At 31.4% G+C, this 22028-nt stretch overlaps 1 protein-coding gene across 1 annotated transcript; it reads left to right on the forward strand.

Annotated features, from left to right (window-relative positions):
* Positions 1-19391: 19391 nt before the first annotated feature.
* Positions 19392-20127, forward strand: LOC109813415 (S-protein homolog 5). The gene has a single exon (XM_020377598.3). The coding sequence runs from the start codon at positions 19481-19483 to the stop codon at positions 19910-19912; it is 432 nt and encodes a 143-aa protein (XP_020233187.1). The 5' UTR covers positions 19392-19480; the 3' UTR covers positions 19913-20127.
* The last annotated feature ends 1901 nt before the right edge of the window (positions 20128-22028 follow it).

Here is a 22028-nt window from a genome sequence, read left to right on the forward strand (position 1 = left end):
GCATCCAATCAATAAAAACACAGTTCAATTATCTTTGACTTACTATACATTTTTAACATTAGTTTTTACAAGTCTTCCCTCCCGAGATGTCTCTCGGCTAAGGATGTGACTTTCAATCCTACAAGTCTTCCCTCCCGAGATATCTCTCGGCCAAGGATGTGACTTTTAATCCTACAAGTCTTCCCTCCCGAGATGTCTCTCGGCTAAGGATGTGACTTTCAATCCTACAAGTCTTCCCTCCCGAGATGTCTCTCGGCTAAGGATGTGACTTTCAATCCTACAAGTCTTCCCTCCCGAGATGTCTCTCGGCCAAGGATGTGACTTTCAATCCTACAAGTCTTCCCTCCCGAGATGTCTCTCGGCCAAGGATGTGACTTTCAATCCTACAAGTCTTCCCTCCCGAGATGTCTCTCGGCCAAGGATGTGACTTTCAATCCTACAAGTCTTCCCTCCCGAGATGTCTCTCGGCTAAGGATGTGACTTTCAATCCTACAAGTCTTCCCTCCCGAGATGTCTCTCGGCTAAGGATGTGACTTTCAATCCTACAAGTCTTCCCTCCCGAGATGTCTCTCGGCTAAGGATGTGACTTTCAATCCTACAAGTCTTCCCTCCCGAGATATCTCTCGGCCAAGGATGTGACTTTCAATCCTACAAGTCTTCCCTCCCGAGATGTCTCTCGGCCAAGGATGTGACTTTCAATCCTACAAGTCTTCCCTCCCGAGATGTCTCTCGGCCAAGGATGTGACTCAATCCTACAAGTCTTCCCTCCCGAGATGTCTCTCGGCCAAGGATGTGACTTTTAATCCTACGTCTTCCCTCCCGAGATGCCTCTCGGCCAAGGATGCAGCTTTAGTTTTAGATCTTCTAACCCGAGATGACTCTCGGCCAATGAGAAAAACATTGCGAAAGGAATTCAAAGCAGTATACGAAAAGAAAAATCGAATTTATTAAAAGGCACTATCGGCCTAGCAACACAAAACAACGAGCACTATTGGCCCGGAATTACAACGCAAAAACCTAAGAAACTACCTCCGCCTCGCCGGGAATCGGACCAGCCTCAGGCGCTTCTTCCACCTGAATTGTAACATCCTCATTTGGCTCGTTCGCCCGAGCCGGAGCTTCCTCGTCGGCTTGTTGATCAGGAGGAATAGAAGTGAGGTCCACCAGCTTCCCTTGAAAGAAATCTTTCGTCATGTCAAGATGGAAGTCTGGCGAAAAGTCGCCGAAATGACAGGCTTGCCGAGCCGCTTGGGCAAAGCCGGCCTGATGCTGGCTAAGGACCTTGGCACGCGCTTTCTCCTTATAGGCCTCGAAAGCGGTCTTCTCAGCATCCAACCCCTTCCCTAGTGCAGTAACCTTGTCGGTCTCGGTCTTCAAAGCAAGTTCGAGACGCTGAACCTTCAAGGCCAAGTCGTCGGCAACCCGCCCTCTGCGATCCATTTCAGCCTGGTACTTGCTGTTGGATGTTTGAGCATCTGTTAAAGCCGCCAGCGTCTCTTGAAGAGACTTCTCCTGCTCAGCAAGCTGCCGGCGCAGCCCATCAGCCTCGCCGTTCGGCTGCATAACTATGCTTTGGGCCATTGCCACGGCCCGCACTTGGAACTCGCAGAAGAAGCTCCATTTTTGAGCCGAGCTCATGCGACTCAGCATCCCTTGGCCGGCTTCAGAAGTTAAGTCTTGACTCAGGAAATCCTGAGCGTTGACGTTCCCGGCCAAAAAACTTGGCGAAGATAGACCCTCTGGAACAGGGGGGCTAGCCACTCGGCGTTGTTTGGCCCGGCGACTTTCTTCCTCGGCCCTTGCATCCGGCCTTCTTTTTTCAGGTTGGGGCCGAGTGGGTTTCTTTTTCCGAGCCGAAGACCCTACCCCACCAGCTTGAACGGTAGCTTGATTCCCACCCATCGGGGCTGAAGTCTTGTTTCCAGTAATCGCCGCCAATTGATTCCGGATCAGGTTACGGATGTCTAGATCGTCATCTCCATGGGCAGCCATTATACCTGCACATTATTAGTCAAAATCAATGATAACACACAAATTTAATTAAATAAGAAAAGTACTATACCAATTAGTTCCTCGACTACATCGGCCGATTCAAACAACCGGATCAGAGGACGACATGGTAGAGGCCGAGGTAGTTTGTCTAAAAAACTTAGACTCATTCTCTCCTCCGGGGACATGCGTGATTTGGAAACCGTGTCGTACTTGCGCGGCTTCCGGGTCCAATACAAGGGAAATAGGGGATTCCCTTCGGCATCAAAGAAATACTTTTTTCCTGGTTCTGGCCGAATCATCACCTTCATAAATCCCACTTTAAATTTTTTGTACGAGGTGGTAAAAGGTTGCAGCAAGCAATCATTGTGACGAATCAACGACAGCCACTTAGCCTTTTTCGTCGGCCGAGACGTATAGAAGTGCAGGAATAGATGTGGAGTGGGTTGGAGACCGAGGGCTAGACACAAATGCCTAAACCCTTGCATAGCGGCCCAGGTGTTCGGGTGAAGTTGGCTCGGCGCCACATTAAGAAGTCGAAGTATACTCATGAAGTAATCGTCAAAAGGGAGGGATATCTTCAGATCCCGGAACATATAATCATACACGTAAAAGAATGGATATTTGGACGATCCTTGATTCAAAAAAACGAAGTCTGGATTCGAAGCCCCGTCACCTCGACACGGTTGGAAAAAGACAGCAGAAGGTTCTTCATCTTCGGGAAAGTTTAAAAACTTTATGGCCGATACGAAGTCCACAAGAGACTTCTTGCTCGTATACCGAGAGTATACACTACCAACTTCACCATGTACCCACGAATACCCGGGAGTCGATATGGGAGGAAAAATTCTTGACGATTCCCCACCCCGACTCGGCTGATCTTCAGAACCCGCAGCCGATGCCGAATCATTCCCGCTTTGCGACCGATCGGACCCCGAAGCCGACTCTGCGGAATCGCCCCCATTCGAAGCTGAAGCCGACGCTACCTCCTGGTTCGGCGTCGTCCTTAACCTAGATTCCTCTTCGTCCCCATAGGAGTCAACATGAACAATGTCCAGGTTAGCCATTACGTACCTGATGATTGAACTTGACCAATTGCTGTTGAGTACTCAAAACGCTCTCAAGTATCTTCGGCTCGGAGCAGCTAGTAAGTTTGCATGTGGAAACCCTTCCTCCTACACATCTATTTATAGGCGTTCTTAATAGGCAACTGAAGAGACACCCCCTCGTGCCTACCGTTGGATCATTTAGATCCAACGGTCTAGGGCGCGCAACTCTTCGCATGCGGTTATATCCCTTCGTTTCCCACCATAACTTCTCGCGTACGCCATCAACTGCCCAACGGTTACAACCCTTCATATCCCACCATAACTTCTCGCGTACGCCATCAAATGCCCAACGGTTACAACCCTTCATATCCCACCATCAGTTGTAACCCTTAGCTTCTTCTTCAACACACCAACTGAGAAATCCTGTTTTTATTCCATTAACCTTTCGCGTCGCTTCGCTCCTCAAAGGCTGGCGGGCTTGTGTACCGGAGAGACCGTATCGGTCACGTGGGCCAACACGTGCCATTTCGTCAGACACTCATGCATAGTAAGCCACGTACAAGCATTGTAATATCCTAAATTTCTGGAACAATACTTTCAATATTATTATTAATGAGTGTATTCTTCTTAAAATAATAATTTAATTTTTTATTTTTATATACATATAATTAAAAGGAAAAAGAAAAGGAACGTGACAATAGATGCATCAGGTACGTACCTCGCATTTTCCTTCCTCTATATTACTACTATTCATCATTAATGCCTTGCGCTACATCTATTGATATATATGCAACTAAGACAAGAGTGTTCAGGAAGCTTGTTGTGTCATTGATTGATTTGTCAATCTAAAAAAAAAAATAATAAAATAAAATAAAATAAAAACGAGATGATGCAGTATATGCACGTGACGTGTAATGGATACAACGGATGTGGTAGGATAATTCTTCAATTGAAGAATCTTCTCTGACAAAAAATTGAATGCAAATAAATCCATAAGCAACTAAACTATCTAACCAAGATGAAACTTAGTTAATTATAATTAAACCACCATTCTATTTTAACTATTGTAATCATTACAATACACACTATAAATAGGCTTAAGGATGGTAAATTTGAAGGCACAAAAAACTGGCAGCGTTATAAACAAAAGAAAGAACAGCGAGTGAAGAGAGAAAAGAGAGAAGGAAAAAGAAGCGCGCAGTGAGAAAAAAAAATAGAAATCTACATAACTACAAACCTATATTTCAAGGTAAGGGGGAGGAGAACCTTGTTTCTTTAAAATTTTATTTACTACTATGTTATTTATTTATGTTATTTTCTTGATACATTTATCTAGTGAGGTGCCCCTAACCTCATTTATTTGCTTATTCTATGCTTATTTTTATCCATAATAATTGTTAATGTGTTCATATTTTATATTGTTTCATTATTTTATAATGATTGTCATTTTTATTTATATTATTGGTACTATTAATATATTCTTTTTACGTAAATATATTTATTGTAAATATATTTATAATCAACTATGATATAGTTTTGTTAAAATCTCTTTGACTCATATTATTATTATTTCTTCACGTATTTATGAAGATAAATATTGTTCTATGGCCATAGAAGATAAAATTTGATTTATTTGTAGCTGGAGGTTTGACCTTGGGGATTTAAATGAGTAAGAAATTGTGATTAAAATTTTTTATGCTGATTGATATTACAATGCTCATTTATCCTGACTAGTCACTGCAAGTGTAAATCAAATTTTATATATATATTGTTTAATATTAATTATGGTCACGCATGTTGATTATAAATACTTCTTTGAAAAATGTTCTTACTCCTTATGTTTCTTGTGTAATACAATCTTAAAAATAATTAAATAAATATAGATGGATGTGCCAGCGATACCTGCCCCTTTTCCTGCAGTCATATCTGCTGTTTTCTCTGGAACCACTTGGAGCATCGATGCTCTCGCTAACTCTGTAACTTTCAATGGGGTCGCAGTGTCGTCGTTCACTTTTTCTCCACACCAGGAAGTTCCCACGGTGATAGATGGACCCATCATTGTGACTTTTTACTTACCCCCAGCTAATCACGTGAACCCTATTGTCAACTTGTTCCAGCCACCCATGTAATTAGTATAGAAGTAGAAAAATGAAAATATGATGTATAAATAGGCTCGCAATAATCTGTACTACAAATATCTGTAAGAAAAACAACTACGTGCGTAGTGAAAAAAAAATGATATAATGTATAATATTATCATACATGTGTTCTTTTAGCTACGTATATATACATATATTACTAAAGTTAATACGATTAGGCGTTACATTTTAGTGGTATCAGAGCAACGTTCCATGTGTAACTTGGGGAAATGTGCTAACCATGTTTCTTGTATAATAAACTAATCTATAAATTTCAGATGGCAGGAAGGAGAAATACAGAACTGACTGAGGCTGTGCAGGCTATTCGAGACATGGCTGCCACCTTGTTAAGGAATCAACAACCCGAAAGAATAGGGGAGTCACAGGGACTAATAGAATTTAGAAACAATAAACCTTCTCAATTCGATGGAGGATATAATCCTGAGAAAGCTGAATTATGGATTAAAGAAATAGAAAAAATATTTCGAGCCATGAACTGTCCCGATAACCAAAAAGTGAACTATGCAGTGTTTATGTTAGTAGGAGAAGCAGAATATTGGTGGGATAGTACTAGGAGATTATTAGAAGGTGGAGGAATAATTATTACATGGGAAGTGTTTAGAGCTAAGTTTTTTGAAAAATACTTTCCTAATGATGTTAGGAGAGCTAAAGAAATAGAATATATGCAGTTAAAACAAGGGAACATGACGGTGGGAGAATATGCTTCTAAGTTTGAGGAATTGGGAAAATACTCTACTTTCTTTTATCATCCCGATGAGAGAATGAAGTGTATTAAATTTGAAGATGGACTTAGACCAGAATTAAGAAAGGCAGTAGGAATACTAGAAATCTCTGATTTTCCCACATTAATACACAAGTGTAGATTTTTGGAAGGTTTTGATTATAATAAGGATAATAGACCAAAATCCTTTGGCCCTCAGTTTAATAAGAAAAAGAATAATGAAGGGAAACCTTATGATCGACCACAATGGAAACCCCAATCTTCTCAATTTGCAGGAAATTCCGGTAGACCCATGAATAATCAAGCTAAGTGTCTTAAGTGTGGACAGGGTCATTATACTAAAGACTGTCATCTCAAAGGACCTGTTTGTTTCAAGTGTGGAAAGCCTGGTCACGTATTTTCTGAGTGTGGACAACCAAAGGTAACCGCAAATACCTCTGGACCCAAACCGAGACCTCCTACAACTGGAAGAGTTTACACCATGACCGGAACTGAAGCTGCTCAAAACGACGATCTAATACAAGGTAAATGTTTCATTAAAGGTAAAACTTTAAATGTACTGTATGATTCAGGCGCAACTCATTCTTTTATCTCCAATGATTGTGTTCAACACCTCCAATTACCAATTTCTTCTTTAGAAAATAATCTAATTGTTTCAACCCCTACAAATAAATCTGTTATTGCCAATAAAGTTTGTTCAGACTGCCCTATTTTTATTGGTGATAAAAAATTCCTTGTAAATTTGATTTGCTTACCTTTATCACAATTAGATGTAATTTTAGGTATGAACTGGTTATCTTCCAACCATGTTCTTCTCAATTGTGCAGAAAAGTCTATCATATTTTCTGATTCTAAGGACCTATCGATTTCATTATCTAAACCAATAAACAAAATTTCTTGGGGTAAAATTCAAGGATATTTAATTTTATCTTCTATGGAAGCTAAAGAGGAAGTCAACTTGAAAAACATAGCTGTTGTTCAAAATTTTCCTGAAGTTTTTCCTAATGATATACCTGGTTTGCCACCTGACAGAGAGATTGAATTTTCGATTGATTTAATACCTGGAACTGGACCAATTTCAATGGCACCTTATAGGATGTCACCTTCTGAGTTGACGGAGTTGAAGAAACAATTAGAAGAGTTACTTGAAAAACAATTCATACGTCCTAGTGTATCACCTTGGGGTGCTCCTGTTTTGTTAGTTAAAAAGAAAGATGGAAGCTTTAGGCTGTGTGTGGACTATCGGCAATTAAATAAGTTTACCATAAAGAATAAATATCCTCTTCCTAGGATAGATGATTTGATGGATCAATTGAGAGGAGCCACTGTGTTTTCTAAGATAGATTTAAGATCAGGATACCATCAAATCAAAGTAAAAGCAGAAGACATACAGAAAACTGCATTCAGAACAAGGTATGGTCATTATGAATATCAGGTAATGCCTTTTGGAGTAACCAATGCACCTGCAGTGTTCATGGATTATATGAATAGGATTTTTCGTCCGTATTTAGACCATTTTGTGGTGGTCTTTATAGATGATATCCTCATATATTCTCGAACTCATGAAGAGCACGAAGAACACCTTCAAACTGTTCTTCAAATTCTAAAAGATAAACAATTGTATGCCAAACTTTCTAAGTGTGAATTTTGGTTAGAGGAAGTTAAGTTTTTAGGACATGTGATCTCCAAAGACGGAGTGTCTGTAGATCCGTCTAAAGTTGAAGCAGTTCTATTATGGGAACCTCCAAAGACGGTAACAGAAATCCGTAGTTTTTTAGGTTTGGCAGGATATTATAGGAGATTCATTGAGGGATTTTCTAAAATAGCTATGCCTTTAACTCAACTCACCAAGAAAGGGCAATCCTTTGAGTGGACAGAGAAATGTGAGAATAGTTTTCAAGAACTTAAGAAAAGATTAACCACTGCACCAGTTTTAGCATTACCCAATCCTAATGGACAATTTGTCATATTTTGTGATGCCTCAAAAATGGGATTAGGGTGTGTTCTTATGCAAGATAGAAGGGTAGTAGCATATGCTTCTAGACAATTGAGAGCTCATGAAAAGAATTACCCAACTCATGATCTAGAACTAGCTGCTATTGTTTTTGCACTTAAGATATGGAGACATTATGTGTATGGAGGTAAGTTTGATGTTTTTAGTGATCATAAGAGTTTAAAATATTTGTTTGATCAAAAGGAACTGAACATGAGACAAAGAAGGTGGATGGAATTTTTGAAAGATTATGATTTTGAATTACATTACCATCCAGGGAAAGCCAATGTTGTGGCTGATGCACTAAGTAGAAAATCTTTACACATCTCTTCATTAATGATTCATGAGAGAAAATTGATAGAAAAATTTAGAGATATGAATTTATTAACTACAGTAAGTCAGGATAGAATACAATTGCATGCGGTTCATATTGCTAGTGACTTACATGAACAAATTGGTGAGGCTCAGGTAGTTGATAAATTTATCCAAAAGAAAAAAAAGTTATTAAGTCAGAAAGATGGTGAAAAGTTTAATATAGATCAAAGAGGAATTTTGAGATTTAATGATAAGATATGTGTGCCTAATGATTCTGAAATTAAGAAAATAATTTTAGGTGAGGCACATAAGAGCAAGTTGAGCATACACCCTGGGACAACAAAAATGTATCAGGATCTCAAGAGAATGTTTTGGTGGCCAAAAATGAAAAAGGAAATAGCACAATATGTGGCCACATGTTTGATTTGTCAGAAGGCCAAGATAGAACACCAAAAGCCGGCAGGAATGTTACAACCCTTAGATATACCTGAATGGAAATGGGACAGTATAGCAATGGATTTTGTAGTTGGTTTACCACGAACAATTCATAAGTATGATTCCATATGGGTCACGTGGATAGGCTAACAAAATCTGCTCACTTCTTACCCATCAACATTAGGTATTCTCTAGAAAAATTGACTGAACTGTACATAAGGGAAATTGTAAGATTGCATGGTATACCATCTAGTATAATATCTGATAGAGATCCTAGGTTCACTTCTAAATTTTGGGGAAGTTTACATCAAGCATTAGGAACTAAGCTTCGCCTTAGTTCTGCATATCATCCTCAAACAGATGGACAATCAGAAAGGACCATTCAATCCTTAGAAGATTTATTGAGAGCTTGTGTGCTAGAAGATTCTGGTAGTTGGGACCAATATCTACCTTTGATTGAATTCACTTATAACAACAGTTTCCATTCTAGCATAGGTATGGCACCCTATGAAGCTCTATATGGGAGAAAGTGTAGAACTCCTTTGTGTTGGTTTGAGACAGGAGAAAATTTAATCTTGGGTCCTGAATTGGTGCAACAAACCACGGAAAAGATCAAAATGATTCGAGAAAAATTGAGAACAACTCAAAGCAGGCAGAAAAGTTATGCTGATAAAAGAAGACGACCTCTTGAATTTCAGGAAGGTGATCATGTATTTTTGAAAGTTACACCAACAACTGGAATTGGTAGGGTAATGAAATCAAAGAAACTCACACCTCGATTTATTGGTCCTTATCAAATTCTCAGAAAAATAGGTCCTGTTGCTTACCAAATTTCCCTACCTCCTTTTCTTTCTAATCTTCACAATGTTTTTCATGTGTCTCAGTTAAGAAAATATATTTCTGATCCTTCTCATGTAATAATGCCTGATACAGTACAATTAAAGGATAACCTTACATTTGAAACAATGCCTGTACAGATCACAGACAGGAGGATCAAGCAGTTGAGAGGCAAACAGATTTCACTGGTAAAGGTCATCTGGAATGATGTTACTGGGGATGCAACGTGGGAATTGGAAGATAAAATCAGGGAAAACTATCCTTATTTATTTTAAGCAATGCAAATTTCGAGGACGAAATTTCTGAAAGTAAGGGAAAATTGTAATATCCTAAATTTCTGGAACAATACTTTCAATATTATTATTAATGAGTGTATTCTTCTTAAAATAATAATTTAATTTTTTATTTTTATATACATATAATTAAAAGGAAAAAGAAAAGGAACGTGACAATAGATGCATCAGGTACGTACCTCGCATTTTCCTTCCTCTATATTACTACTATTCATCATTAATGCCTTGCGCTACATCTATTGATATATATGCAACTAAGACAAGAGTGTTCAGGAAGCTTGTTGTGTCATTGATTGATTTGTCAATCTAAAAAAAAAAATAAAATAAAAAATAAAATAAAAACGAGATGAGACGGATGCAGTATATGCACGTGACGTGTAATGGATACAACGGATGTGGTAGGATAATTCTTCAATTGAAGAATCTTCTCTGACAAAAAATTGAATGCAAATAAATCCATAAGCAACTAAACTATCTAACCAAGATGAAACTTAGTTAATTATAATTAAACCACCATTCTATTTTAACTATTGTAATCATTACAATACACACTATAAATAGGCTTAAGGATGGTAAATTTGAAGGCACAAAAAACTGGCAGCGTTATAAACAAAAGAAAGAACAGCGAGTGAAGAGAGAAAAGAGAGAAGGAAAAAGAAGCGCGCAGTGAGAAAAAAAAAATAGAAATCTACATAACTACAAACCTATATTTCAAGGTAAGGGGGAGGAGAACCTTGTTTCTTTAAAATTTTATTTACTACTATGTTATTTATTTATGTTATTTTCTTGATACATTTATCTAGTGAGGTGCCCCTAACCTCATTTATTTGCTTATTCTATGCTTATTTTTATCCATAATAATTGTTAATGTGTTCATATTTTATATTGTTTCATTATTTTATAATGATTGTCATTTTTATTTATATTATTGGTACTATTAATATATTCTTTTTACGTAAATATATTTATTGTAAATATATTTATAATCAACTATGATATAGTTTTGTTAAAATCTCTTTGACTCATATTATTATTATTTCTTCACGTATTTATGAAGATAAATATTGTTCTATGGCCATAGAAGATAAAATTTGATTTATTTGTAGCTGGAGGTTTGACCTTGGGGATTTAAATGAGTAAGAAATTGTGATTAAAATTTTTTATGCTGATTGATATTACAATGCTCATTTATCCTGACTAGTCACTGCAAGTGTAAATCAAATTTTATATATATATTGTTTAATATTAATTATGGTCACGCATGTTGATTATAAATACTTCTTTGAAAAATGTTCTTACTCCTTATGTTTCTTGTGTAATACAATCTTAAAAATAATTAAATAAATATAGATGGATGTGCCAGCGATACCTGCCCCTTTTCCTGCAGTCATATCTGCTGTTTTCTCTGGAACCACTTGGAGCATCGATGCTCTCGCTAACTCTGTAACTTTCAATGGGGTCGCAGTGTCGTCGTTCACTTTTTCTCCACACCAGGAAGTTCCCACGGTGATAGATGGACCCATCATTGTGACTTTTTACTTACCCCCAGCTAATCACGTGAACCCTATTGTCAACTTGTTCCAGCCACCCATGTAATTAGTATAGAAGTAGAAAAATGAAAATATGATGTATAAATAGGCTCGCAATAATCTGTACTACAAATATCTGTAAGAAAAACAACTACGTGCGTAGTGAAAAAAAAATGATATAATGTATAATATTATCATACATGTGTTCTTTTAGCTACGTATATATACATATATTACTAAAGTTAATACGATTAGGCGTTACAAGCATCACCATCAACGTCGGCTCGGCATGAGGTCGAGAACCGACATCAGTCTGGTTAACGCCAATATGGACCATCATCACTCATCGAGTCGGCTCGGTCAAGTACCGTTCCGACATAGATCGTACCGGAAAGTATACAAGCTGCCGTATACGGACTAGACGGCTCGGTCATTTGCCGTTCCGACTAGTATTGAATAGTCGGCTCGGCCTCTTGCCGAAGAGTTAAACAAGTCATAACGGTAATCACAATTAAGAAAGGTAAGTACATGATTAAAGCCTAACAACCAATTAGTACCGTATTACCTAATTTGGTAAATATCTGAGAGGGCCCATCACGCTCAGGCCCATGTCAGATGCTATAAATAGGTCACACACAACAAGGTATGTCACTGTTCATTCATTACCCTAGAAAATCGTGCCCACACTGACTTAAGCATCGGAGTATCTTTTGCAGGTACCTCCCCCTCCGAAGAATCCACCTAAAGCTCTCGTTCGGTCCTCATATTCCCCTGAAGATTACGAGTGTACCCTCAGGCAGGTACACATATTATTGGATTAAAATTTTAGTTACAGAAAAAGAAAATCATGTGCTATTTCGTCTCACTGACCCGGACTGATATGAAGTTTTTTTTTTTTTTTTTACAAATTAAATTTTTTAAAAACATGTTCCATATATATTTGAAGATATGTTTCAGATCGTTCTAATTTAATTTTTATATTTATTAAAAATATTTTAAAATAATTTTGTACCAATGCTACAAATTATAATTTAAAAAAAAAAAACTAACATGATATAATATTTACGTTAATATTATTTATCTTAAAATGTATATATTATAAAATACATCTTGTAATTAAAAAATATTATAAAATACATCTTAATTGTAAGTATATATTTAATTAATTCTACAACTTTATGCAAGTAATTAATTTTAAGAAATAAGTTATGTACCAACTATGCCACACTTTACTAGTAATTTTATTTATTGAAACGTTAATAAAAAAAAATAGATATAGCCGCAAAGATATAGTTTTTGTTTTTGGTGAGGGGCATTAAAAATAATAGCCGTGTGAAGAACCTTTACCCAATTTACATAGGCTCATGATATATATACCTCCTTTTTTTTATAAATACACCTCCTTTTAAAAAAATTATAAAATATTATAATTTTTTAAAAAGAATTTAATTTTACACTTTCAACTTTCAATTTGTTACTTTCTTCTTTTTATTCACACACTTTTTTTTTCTCTTTCAATTTTCACATGTTATCAAAATAGGTGGGGTGAAGGAAAAATAAGGGAATGCATGTAAAAATTGAAAAAATGAGAAAAGATGTGTGAAAAAAAAATACTAAATTAAATATTGTGGATGTAAAATTAAAAAATTTAAACAAAAAATTAAAAATATTTTAAAATTTTATTTTTTTTAAAAGGAGGTGTACTTATAAAAAAAAGGAGGTGTATATATCATGAACCATTTACATATGAAGGTCAGTGTGATGTTAGGTTGAATAATGGGCTTCAAATTCTATGGGCCGACTGCAATATAACCCATCAAGACTACTTTTTCAAGGTTGATGATATATACACCTCTTTATTCTCATAAGTACACTTCTTTTTTAAAAAAATAATTAAAATTTTAAAATATTTTTAATTTTTTGCTTTTTTTTTTTTTTTTAATTTTACATTCACAACATTTAATTTAGTATTTTTTTTTACAGATCTTTCTTTTTTCTTCTTTTTTTCTTTTTTCAATTTTTACATGCACCCCGTTATCTTTCCTTCACTTCACCTATTTTGGTAGCATGTAAAAATTGAAAGAGAAAAAAAAATGTGTGAAAAAAAAAGAAAAAAGTAGAAAATTGAAAGTTAAAGGTATAAAATTAATATATATATATATATATATATATAATATTTTATAATTTTTTTAAAAAAATAAAGAAATTGTACTTATAAAAAAAAGGAAGTGTATATATCATGAGCCTTCCGAAAAGAACTTTCCGTCAGAATAATTACGGAAAGTACTTTCTAGAATATTAAAATTACTATTCTGGAAACAACTTTCCGTCAAAATAATTATGGAAAATACTTTCCGTACACTAGAATTACTATTGCGAAAAATTCTTTCCGGAATATTAACAGTGTGTGTATTTGTTACCATAAATCCGGAAAGAACTTTCCGTAATAGTAATTTTAGTGTTACGGAAAGTACTTTCCAGAATTATTCCGACAGAAAGTTATTTCTGAAATAGTAATTTTAGTATTCCGGAAAGAACTTTCCATAATTATGTACAAATACACTTTTGAAAAAAAAATTTCAGGATAATTTTTTTTTATTTCAAATAATATTAAGGATAATTTAGAAATTTAATATTTTTTTTAAAAAGCGGGTGTATATATAAAAAAATAGAGGTGTATATATCATCAGCCTTTTTCAACGAGGGAACAAAGCTTCATTTTGTTTTTTGTTTTTTTTTTTAATTTCGTATTCTATGGGCTCATTCTTTATGCCATTCCCTCCTTCCCCTATTCTCTTATTCTTCACGAGACGCTCCCTTCCCCGTTCTGTCAGATATTTATATATAAAAACGATTATCTGTTTTTCTATATCTAATTTTTAAACTATTTTATCATTAAATTTTTAAATAATAAAAAATAATATTAAAATTTAATTATTTTATAAATTTAAAAGTTAAACTCAAAATCTTAATATTTAAAGACTATATAAAATATCAGTTAATTCAACCAATATTGATAATTTTTTAATACCTTTAAATAAATATAGAGGTATATAGTATTTTGACTTCATATATATATAATAACAAATAAAAAAATAACTTGTCAAGAGTATTTTTGTAAAAAGAAAAGGCAAAAAATAAAAATGGAGGGTGAGAACATAAAAGTGGAGGTGTTAATAATAAAGCCCGAGAACAAAATAAAACAAAAAGAGAGCATCGGCTCAAACAAAACAAAAAAACTTGAGAAATGTGCCATTTGGAAATAATCAAGATACTACTCTTGTTAATTATTAAAGCTTATTTAGTTAAAAAAATCTGGAATTTACGCCATGTAAAAAATCCTTTATGTATAACTGATTGACCTATTTAAATGAAAATTAATAAATACTACTTCTAATTGGGAAGATAGGATACGATAAAAATGAGAGTAAAATAAGATAAAAATAAGATATGATAAGCATATAATAAGTTTTAATTCTATCCATCATGATAATACATCACACAATATTATTTTATTAAAAGATTTGTATTTAATATAGACCAATAAAATATGACATAAATCAACTCCTATATATTAAAAGAAAATGATTATCTTATGTGAGATTATTTTGAGAGTTATATTTTGATAAAAGTGTTTTTAAAGACTTTTATAACTTATTAAATTTTATTTTTTATTTATCATATTTATTTATGAATTAAATTTTAATATTTAAAACATATTTTTAATAACTAAAAATAATCTTGTATAGTAATATAAATTATCCATCTCAAATTTAAAATATAATTTAAATGTTTAAAAATATTTATTTATATAAATTTTTAACATAATTTATATAATTAAATATAATATTTATTTATATGTATAACTTGTTATTAAATTTAGTTATATATAGTAAATGTATTATTTGTGAACTGCACATGATAAAATATTACTCACTGTTAAAAGTTAATCCATAGGTTAGTACACTGACTCAGAGACTTCACTAATCAATTTTTAAGACATTAAAACTTTAATATTTAATTATATTTTTGAACTTTTAAATTATTAAGATATTAAAATTGTGTTTAGTTAGTGTGTATTTGTCATTTGAATTATTTTTAAGACTTTTTGATGCTTTTGTTATTAAGAGTTTGAGATTATTGTATAAATTTTGGTAATATTGTTAGTCCTAACATTTTAATATTTACTTTCTCTGCTATTTATTATAAGAAAAAAAATGATTTTACATATATTAAAATAGTTAATTATTTGCATTAAATTTTATTATTCCAATAATATTTTTCTTAAATTGTCTTTATTATAAAGTAAAAAAAAAGTAATGTAATTGAAATGTCATGCATTAAAGAAAGATATTTTGGAGGAGAATATTATTAAATGAGACAAAAATAATTAAAATTTGTTTATATTTAAGAAGAAGAAGAAAAAAAAAATATATATATATATAGAGTAATATTTAAGATTATTTTAAATGTTAGAATATTTTAGTATGATAGTTTTTAACTTAATTTTTTTCTTCTTCTAATTTATGCATTTTTAAATATTATTTTTTCAAATTATTATTTAGACCTGAAGACTCATTTATTTTGCAAATGAGCTTGTGTAGCACATTTAAACTACAAACATCATAGGTTGGATCTTAAATGGACCAAACTTATCCACATATCCATCTTTAGTTAACTAATAATGTGCTACCACTTAAATGATATAGAAAATATTATTTAATTTAAAATAATTTCTTAACTGATTAGATTAATAAATAATATTAAAATAAATAAAATAAAATATATTATTTTAATGACGTTAATAAAGTTATTAAAATAAAATAGCGTTATTTAATAACGTTATTTAAAAAAATATTTTAAAAACGCCATTAGATAATGATATTTATTTTATTTTATTACGTTACTGAATTATATTATCTTTTTTAATCTTATTTTAATAAAACTAGTGAATAAATTTATTTTGATAATGCTATTAAATAATATTATATTTTAAAATAATAAATAAGTTTATTTATTTTTTAATAACATTATTTTTTTAATATAATAAGTTAAGATTATACTACTAAAATTTGTTTTATTACAAGCGACTTTTCCTGCGAATTTTTATGAAAAATTCGCAGGAAACGTTGTTCCTACAAATTTTTATGCGAAATTTTATCTATAGGTAATACCTTATAGATAACATATTTTTGCGAATTTTAAAATTCCAAAAAAAAATTCCTGCGAAAAAAATTCGCAGGAAAGTTTTCTGCAAAAAAAAAAATTACAAGAAAGTTTCCTGCAAAATTTGCAGGAAAATTCGTAGGAAAGTTTTCTACGAATTTTTCGCAATAAATTCTGCAGGAATATTTTTTACGAAAAAATTAAAGAAATTACTATAAATTATATCAATAATTCTTTAACTTTTAAATGTTCATAATGAATTCATCCGAAGTATTTGTTTACATGTCTCCAACAAGTGATACATAATCTTTTAAATTCTAAGATTGTAGATTATAAGTCTAACACTCAACCATAAAAATCAACTTGTAAGGTAAGTGTTGCCCCAACTTATATACTCTTTAATTATTTTATTTTCAATCGATGTGAGACTTAAAGTCTTTTTTAAATATTAAACTTATAAATTTAAATATTTTTTTTTATTTTTCCTGCAAATTAAAATTGGCAAGAAAATTCGCAGGAAAAGTTACCTGCAAATTTTTTCTACCATTTAGTAATATTACTTGCGAATTTATTTTTACAGGAAAATCTGGAAGAAACAAAATAAATTTCTTACAATATTTTTCTGCAAATTTTTACCATGGAAATTTTTTTTATGATCATTAAAATTGTAGCAAAATTTGCAAAAATTTATTGCAAATTATTTTTCGTAAAAAAAATTGTAAAAAATATCTGTAAATTATTTTTCGCAAATAAATTCGTAAAAAATTTTTGCGAAATTATTATTGTAAGAAAATTCGCAAAAGATTTATGCGAATATTTTTTTTAGGAAAATGACATTTTTCTAGTAGTGTTAATTTAAATTAAATTTCAGGTTGCATTCTTTAAGTGATAATACATCAATAAATAATATCTAAATTTAACGGTTAATAAATATTGAATTAAATGTAACACTAAAAATGTAAACTTTTATATTAGGAAGCTAAATAATTCAATTTTAAATTAGGAGACTAAGATTGTGAATTAATTAAAAAAATAAAAATATTAGTTTTGCATAAAATAAAAAAGATTAAAAACACAGTTTAGTATTTCTTCTAATAAAATATACCTTAAAGTAAAGATATCTTCCGACTCACATTAATCACCCCTTTGATTATATTATTTAAAACACTTTGAATTAATGCAATTCTTGGGATGACATTATAATTACAAAATTTTAACTATATCTATTAAAGATATCCTACTTAAATATACTTTAATTCTTTAATGACACGATACCCATTTTCTAATATACTTTAAAGATATCCTACTTAAATATTCATTCTTTCGAGTTTGTTACTGAGTGGTTTTATTTATTTTAATAAAATATGCCTTTAATTAAAGATATATTCCGAATTTCCGACTGAAATTATATATTGTAGTATTATATTTGAAACTCCTTTAATTAATGCAATTATTGAGGTGCCGTTAAGGGTATCTTCTAAAACGGTAGCAGTAGTAGTTAAATATAAATTCTTTCGAGGCATTTTACTTCTTTTAATAAATATACAGGATTCATTTATTCTTATTATTGCACACTTAGTTATAATAGTATCTCATAATATCGTTTTCGTGGATATTCATGTCAAAAGACAAATACACACACAAAAAAACTACAATATTTATCATACTGTTTTTTTTTTTTGGTAAAAACTTAAATAGATAAATAGTTTGTTGTATTAAACTAATAAATGAAAAACACGATCTTATAAACAAAAAAATCCTAGCATATACATAAACAGGCATCGTGTCGGAAGGGTGTGCTTAAAAAATGAAATCTACACCATAAAAAATAAAGTGCCCATAAAGGAAAAGATCATACATAATGATAAGATCGATTGAGTGATTTTGGAAGAATAAAGAATGAAAAAGATTGAGGGAACACTCATGCTTTGTTTGGGTGAGGGGAGGAATAAAAAAAAAATTGAGAGAGAATAAGTAATAATTGTTTTTGATATAAAACATATAAATAATAAATTGTAATATAGTGAAATTTGTAATTATTTAGTAGAGTGAAATTAGGTGAAAAATAAAATAAAATTAGTATTTATAATTATTATTTTACTTTCTTTTTATAATATGATTTGAATTATTATTTTTTTACATGTTTTAATTTTATATATTTTCGAAATTTCACAAGAATCTCCTCACGAATAGCTATTAAAAATAGTGTGAAATCCACTTATAGTTCCTCATAATTTTCCTTAAATACTCTCTATCAAAATACAAAATTTTGATTATAAAATCTTTTTGAAAAAATCTTATAAGTCATTCTTTATATAATCGTTTAAATTCCAGAAATTTATTTATACCAAAATAAAATTTTAAAATCTCAATCTAAATATATACCAAAGAAATACAAAAAAATGTATAAAAAAATCTCAATTTAATATATTACCTCTTATTACCATCCAATAGATTTTGAAAATATAGTAAATGAATCACTATCCACCCATAAAATTAAATGAATAGATTGAATCAAATCTATCAATTATATACATTGTGTAATAAATGTATCAAATGAACTTCTTTCATAATAGATTAAATAGACAATTAATAAATGAATTACTTTATCATTCTTAATATTTATTAGTTACTTTTATCAAATACTTTCAATTCAATCAATCAACTCATAATTAGAATTTTAAATTTTCAGCTACAAGTGTATAACATATAAGTTTTGGGTTAATTTATAAACTAAATTTATCAAACACACTCTTAATAATCCTATTAGAGTAAAACAACTTTACACTATATATTAACAATAATTATTATAAATTTTTTTATAAACTTATGATACATAATGATTCGTAATTAAATAACAGTATAAAACTGACGATGTGGGTGCATAACTTATTTATTCTATTACTACATGTTGTATGTGTTGCCATATATATATATATAGATAGAGGAAGGGTGAGAAGTGAGAAGCAGAAACAGAGACATCGATTTGGAAGCATGAAACTAGTTGTGAGTGTTTACCTGACGCTATGCGTGGCCTCGTCCATTATCATAACCATGGCGACAATAGAGAGAGTGGGGTTGTTGTTGGGGAGAAACGAATACTATGTTCGAGTCATCAATGGTTTCACAGACAACTCCTCTGTGCCTTTGGTCATTTGGTGTGCTTCGGAGGAGATGGATCTCGGAGGGCGTGCCCTGCAGGAGCACGATGACTTCAGCTGGGTCATGAGGCCTAGCTTTTGGGGCACCAACCGCATGAAGTGCACCATGAAATACGACAGCACCAGGAAGAGCTTCGAGGCCTTTAAGGCTTCTAGGGACACCCATAGGTGTGGCCCTCATAGGATGTGTTCTTGGTTGGTCACTCAGGATGGCTTTTATTTCAGCAATGATGAGGTCAATTGGAGGAAGGACTTTATCTGGTGAATGCTAGCTAATGCTCCCATCAATATCATTTTCCTTCCCCTGCTGCACTCTGCACTCTGCACTCTGCACTCTGCACATTCCAACCACAAGACTCTTCTTCTGCTTCTGCCAATTTGCTTAGAGGGAATGTCAGATTTTGTAATATCATTATAAAACACATACATGTGTGCTTTGTTGTATAGATATATGAAAAAGGTGATGAGTTTTGTTTCATATATATATAATATATAATAACATCATATTTCATGGTAGAAAATCCAACTGTTTTTGCAGCCATTTGGTTGGTTTGTTGTATTCAGCTACATTCAAGATCATGCCATTATCATATACTGCATATCTTCACAAGTACTTGCAGACTTTGTTAATGGTTCAGTTTTGTTCGAAAATTTAATTGGCGATCATTAATTAAGTCTTTTATCATAATACTACGTTTTTTTTTTCATTCATGAAATTTAAACCTGAAATTTTGATTGAAGAATTAGAGTGTAGTTTCGTCCAGAGTAACATAATGGTAAAAGCAAAACAATGTTTCATATCAAAGCAGTTTAAATTTTATACATAATAAATATGTCTTTACATTATACTAATTAAAGCACATGACAATCTTTTACCGAATGATAATGTAATCAACAAATTTATTATGTACAATAGTTTTTAATTGTATGATAGTGTAACACTAATTAAATTCTAATATATATATATATATATATATATATATTATTGACTTTAAAAATATTTATATTAATGTTGCTAAATTTTTTTATTAAGACTAACATAGCACACAGAATACACATTTTGTATAATTTATAAATGATAATCTGTTTAAAGGGAATGGGGGGACTGAGTAGTTTTCTAAAAAGGTTAGTGCTTTGTATAACTATAAAAAGGTGAGAGGTTTTGTTTCACAATATTATCATATGTTGTGGTTGTACTAAAATATATTTATATTTATAGAGTTAATTATCTATACACTATTAATATAAAAAAAATTTATACTGACAACTAATTATATTTTTTAATTGTGTTATATTATTGTAAACACATTTACTTTTAACGGTGACATGACACAACTAAAAGATATAATTAGTTATTCGTGTAAAATATTTTTACACTAATAATATATAAATAATTAACTCATATTTATATTTATATTATGGTGAAAATATTCAATGATGCCATTATCATATCCTTCCTCATTTAAAAGCTGTTATAAAGTTTCTACTTTAAAAATAAAAAAGTAAAAAAGCAAAAAAAATATGTAGAATCCGGACAATGTTTAAATCAAATGTATCGAGTTTTTTTTTTTTTTTTTTTTTTTTTTAAAAAAGAGTCGTATTAATATGGTTATTTTTTTATTAAAATTAATTACCTAACATAGAAACTATAGAAACTAAAAACTAGTTGTATAGTATTTAACTGCTTATGTTTTAGAGATATCCTATATTCCTTTTTGAGGAATTCTCAATACGATGAATCAAGCTAATGTACCAGTCCATGTATCAGAAATCCATAAATAGACCTCAAATACATGTATCAAAAACTACATAAGCATGCAAAATATTGAATAATAGTTTAGAGTTCGTTAAAGATTATAACTTTGCTAAGATCTGTTAAAAAGAAATTCTATGCCACTTTAGGTAAGAAAACGAACATCATCAAATATCATTATATAAATAGACTTAATAGATTTTGAGGTATTATTTTTTCTCAAACTTAATTTTTCATTTATGACTTAACTATCTTAATTCTTTTAGTATTATAATTCGTTCAAATATACTACAAAAGTTTGTCTTGAAAAAGTTATAGAGATTTTGTCATAAATCAAAATATTTTATTTTTGGAAATTGTTTGAAACAAAAGATCATTAACTTTCATAATGATTAAATCTTAATACGTATGGATCAAATTTAAACTTTGATATCGTCGTTATAATTTTGATGAATTAAAACAAAATTTGACTCGTTTCCCTCTCCCCCAATATTTTTATTACATAAAAGTTTGTCCAATTAAAATTTCACTCGTCTCTAGTTTTTAATGTGCATTTATTTTCTTAGTTTCAAATTAATATACTTATTACTTTTTTTGAAGCAATATACTTATTACTTAAGAAATAAAT

Source organism: Cajanus cajan, chromosome 1 (assembly GCF_000230855.2).
Source record: "Cajanus cajan strain Asha chromosome 1, NIPB_CcT2T_4, whole genome shotgun sequence".
NCBI classification, from domain to species: Eukaryota; Viridiplantae; Streptophyta; class Magnoliopsida; order Fabales; family Fabaceae; genus Cajanus; species Cajanus cajan.

Coding starts and splice junctions, on each gene's coding strand:
- LOC109813415 (XM_020377598.3), top strand. CDS start 19,481: ATGAAACTAGTTGTGAGTGTTTACCTGACGCTATGCGTGGCCTCGTCC.